A 4,337-nucleotide genomic window follows, 5' to 3' on the forward strand; every position below is an offset into this window, starting at 1 on the left:
CGCCTCCAGTGCATGAATTTCGTGCACCGGGCCTCTTGTATATATATAATCTATACTTTTCATGTGTACAGTAATTAATACTTAAGAATAACCCAATATCACATGATCTCATGCATTTATGGAATATAGTGAACAACATGAACTGATGAACAAAAATAGATCCAGAGACAGAAAAGCATCGAACAGACAGTCAAACCTCAGAGGGAAGGCAGGGGAGGGTGTGAAGGTTGGGTAAGAGATGAACCAAAGGACTTGTATGCATGCATATAAGCATAACTAATGGACACAGATGCTGGGGGGGAAGTGCTGGCGGGTGGGCGTGACCAGGGAGGGGTGTATGGGGGAAAAAGGAAACATATGTAATACTTTAAACAATAAAAAAAGAATAATACAAAAGAAAAATGCATAGTTATGACTAAGCTTTATAATATTTCTGACCAGAAAAAGCTATTTGATGAATAAAAAATATTATTCACAAAAAAAAATTTTAGGCAAATAGCTAATGCCAATAAATGATTCCAATTTATGTGTATATTTTCTACATTTTATATCCCACGTATATTTATAGAAAGAAAAGGATCAATTTTATGAGAAATAAAATAAAATTTAGGGCATATAGTCCATGGAAGCTATGTGAATACTATGGTGCTGTCATCTATTTAAGGATTCTAACAAGTAATGAAATTAGAACTCCAGTGTTTAAGTAGTAAGGGAAATAGGAAATCAAAGGCCCTTTTGTGGCAGTTAACTCGGGCTTCTGAGTCCTCAAAGGGTTATCATACCTAAGAGGTTCTCTCACTTGTCTCTCTCAGGACACAGTGGTGGCTCTCCATGCTTTGTCCAGATATGGAGCAGCTACTTTCACCAGGACTGGGAAGGCTGTACAGGTGACCATTCAATCTTCAGGGACATTTTCCACAAATTTCCAAGTGGACAACGACAACCGCTTGCTACTGCAGCAGATTTCATTGCCAAAGGTGCCTGGAGATTACAGCATGACAGCAACAGGAAAAGGGTGTGTCTACCTCCAGGTGAGACTCTTGGAGCAGATGAGGACAGAGGGTCCCTAGTAACCATTCTCCCTGAAAAGTCCTAATTCAGGAAATGATGGAACAAATCAAAAAGTGTTGAGAAAGTTGGGAGAAATAATGGGAAAGGGGAAAACACAAATATTTGTCTTTGATGTTCCACAGACATCCTTGAAATATAATATTTTCCCCAAAAAAGAAGAGTTCCCATTTGCTTTGGGGGTACAGACTCTGCCCCAAACTTGTGAAGGACCCAAAGCCCACACCACCTTCCAGGTCTCACTGAATGTCAGGTAAGACTTTCTGACTGAATCACTTAATTCTGTGTATAACAACCAATCTTCTTACTGGAACTCCTCATTAAGCCAAGCACTGGGATGGTGAATGTTTGTACTACATTTACCAAAAAAGTAATATGTTCTTATGTTGATACAGAATTTCTCAGTGATGAGGTTTACATTGTACTTCCTCTACTTCCAGAAACTATTATTGTCACATCTCATTATTTAAAGGTTATTAATTTCCCTCAATAATAAGTAAAGGTAGATCATTATCCCTTGCTTCTGACCTGAATTTCTCATTTCATTATAATATGATTCAACCTAATTTTATTCTACAGTAGTGAAATCCTATATTATTCTTGCCCTATCCAGAAAAGACATGAGGAATTATTTTTTTATTTTTTAAGTTTTGAGCTTATTAATCTCTTCATTAAAATCTGCACAGTCACCACAAATAAAGTCACTGAAGAATCTTTACTCCTTCTGCTGTCCCATCTCCAGTTCACTTTTGCCAGCACTAACATCTTGCATTCCTTTCCTTGTTTTTTTGTTTTTGGGTGGGGTTTTTTAAGGTCTTTTCTTCTCATACAGGCCATGTCTTACAAGTCTATATTTGGGTTCATTTTTCTTTGCATAATCCAAGAACCATACATCCTGCCAAAACCAGTTGTCTTGCCACCACCAAAATGGGTTCTGAATCCAAACACAAAGATGATGTGGTCTAATACAGTTTGGCTAGTTTTTCCCGAAATTCTGTCTGAGGTACTGCTGCCTTCCCAGGGTAAAGGATGTCAATGACCATTTGTTTCCACAGTAGTCTGTTGGTCATGAACTTCCTGGTCTGAGTAGTTACTGTGTCGTTCATGATGGCAGCAATCTTCAAGTAGCCAGGGAGAAGAGGTGAGATGAGGCATTCTTGAAAAGCATGAATAGAAGGAAATCATGCCTCTCTAGTTAAAATTTCTACTGGCAATAATTAAATCTCAGATTACATACCAAAAAATCAGTTTGGGGGAAAATACATATATGGAGATATATAGGTATACAGATGTATAGATATGTAGATATAGAGATACATACACACACAATATTCAAATAGCTACAGGGCTTATAAAAAATGTATCTGTCACTCTTCCTGCCGTCCTTCTGTGCCATCATCAGGGTGCACATGAATGTCCTGGCCGATGCTCTCAGGAGTATCAACAATGCTGAAAAGAGAGGCAAATGCTACGTTCTTAGTAGGCCATGCTCCAAAGTCATGCTCCAGTTCCTAACTGTGATGATGCAACATGGTTTCATTGGCAAATTTAAAATTACTGATGACTACAGAGCTGGGAAAATTATCATGAACCTCACAGGCAGGTTAAACAAGTGTGGAGTAATCGGCCCCAGATTTGATATGCAACTCAAAGATCTAGAAAAATGGCAGGAAAACCTGCTTACATCCCATCAATTGGTTTTATTGTACTGACAACCTCAGCGGGCATCATGGACCATGAAGAAGCAAGTTAAAAACACAAAGGAGGGAAAATCCTGGGAATATTTTTCTGAGAATATCATACATATGTGCAAATAAAATGCCTCAATGGACAAAAAGAAAATGTGTCCTGACCCAAGAATATTAAAACCTGGTTGGAGATACTAATTAAGGAAAAAAGTTAAGATAAAGTATATGTAACAAATAACTGACACAGGTTAGAGGTCTCAAGTCCAGCTATGCATCACTTGTAGAGCTTTCTGAAAACACACATCCTCAGAGTCCACACATGTGGAATTCTGATTCATCATGTCTAGAAGTAGGCCTGATCTCTGTGGCTTTAACAGGCTCCCTAAAAATCTAATGCAGAGCCAGTTTTCTGAACCACTTGAGTAGGACACTTAGGAAGACTCCCATGAACCTTTTAGGGCTGTTGAGTGCTTACTGTGGAAATAGAAAAAAAAAGACTATTTAATAACAAAGAAAACCCCAATTCCTTCCTTCCCTGGATCTTCAGTTACACCGGGAACCGTCCTGCCTCCAACATGGCGATTGTTGACGTGAAGATGGTATCTGGCTTCATTCCCCTGAAACCAACTGTGAAAATGGTAGGAGTCTCTATTTTATTTATTATTTTATATTTCTTTAGACTAAGACAATATATTATAACCCTATTAAATCAACCTCTATGAAAGACTGATACTTTCTCCAAACTTAAAAATGTAATGTATCATGTTTGTATTGCTGCCTCCATGAGCATAACACACTGTTGGAAGCCACACCTACTAGAAAAATAATGTCAACAGGTTCCTACTTTCATGTAGCTCAGAATCTTGAAGGTAAAGTATCTACATATAAACGAGTGAAAAATATATGAAAATGACAGATTGACATAAACTATAACTATTACAGAAGGTCAGACAAAATGAGATTGCTATAAATTAGAGCAAGCAAAAGAAGTAACAAAAACAAAATCACCTCCTGATTAAAAAATAGAATGTGAATTCAACCTTGAAATATATGCAATTCCCAAGTTTAGAATATTTAGTTCCTTTTCTTCAGATAAATCAGCTTTACACATAGGCCATATTAAACCCTACATCCCAATTAACTTTTATTTTTAATTGTACAACATTATTGTCTTTACTTACAAAAAATATTAGAAGAAATATTATCCTCAGGCTTAATATAATTTGGTAATAAAAATTCTTCTTTTCTCTGGGTTTCCCAGGGGCTTTCTTCTGTTTATTAACATTTGCAATGTCTTCATGTTCTTCAGCTTGAAAGATCTGATGATGTGAGCCGAACAGAAGTCAGCAACAACCATGTTTTGATTTACCTAGATAAGGTGAGAGTCCTACCACTCTAGTTGCAAAAAATCCTATATAATAAAAGCCTAATATGCTAAGTGTCCACTCATCCGGTCTTCGGTTTAAACAATCAAAGCATAGTATGCTGATATGCTAAGGCCGCTCTACCACTCACTATGACATGCATTGACCACCAGAGGGCAGATGCTCCAACTGGTAGGTTAGCTTGCTGCTGGGTTCC

At 37.4% G+C, this 4,337-nt stretch overlaps 1 protein-coding gene and 1 pseudogene across 1 annotated transcript in view; both read left to right on the forward strand.

Annotated features, from left to right (window-relative positions):
- The first annotated feature begins 768 nt into the window (after positions 1 to 768).
- LOC102241992 (alpha-2-macroglobulin) overlaps positions 769 to 4,337 on the forward strand; it is a 9,013-nt gene continuing 5,444 nt past the window's right edge. Inside the window, exons 1-4 of the mRNA XM_005875963.2 lie at positions 769 to 1,031; positions 1,194 to 1,321; positions 3,304 to 3,394; positions 4,066 to 4,134. Coding sequence (XP_005876025.1) covers positions 996 to 1,031; positions 1,194 to 1,321; positions 3,304 to 3,394; positions 4,066 to 4,134 — 324 coding nt within the window. The 5' untranslated portion in view covers positions 769 to 995. The remainder of the gene's footprint in view (positions 1,032 to 1,193; positions 1,322 to 3,303; positions 3,395 to 4,065; positions 4,135 to 4,337) is intronic.
- On the forward strand, positions 1,328 to 2,925 carry LOC102241679 (annotated as a pseudogene).

Source organism: Myotis brandtii, unplaced genomic scaffold (genome assembly GCF_000412655.1).
Source record: "Myotis brandtii unplaced genomic scaffold, ASM41265v1 scaffold476, whole genome shotgun sequence".
In the NCBI taxonomy this organism is placed as follows: domain Eukaryota; kingdom Metazoa; phylum Chordata; class Mammalia; order Chiroptera; family Vespertilionidae; genus Myotis; species Myotis brandtii.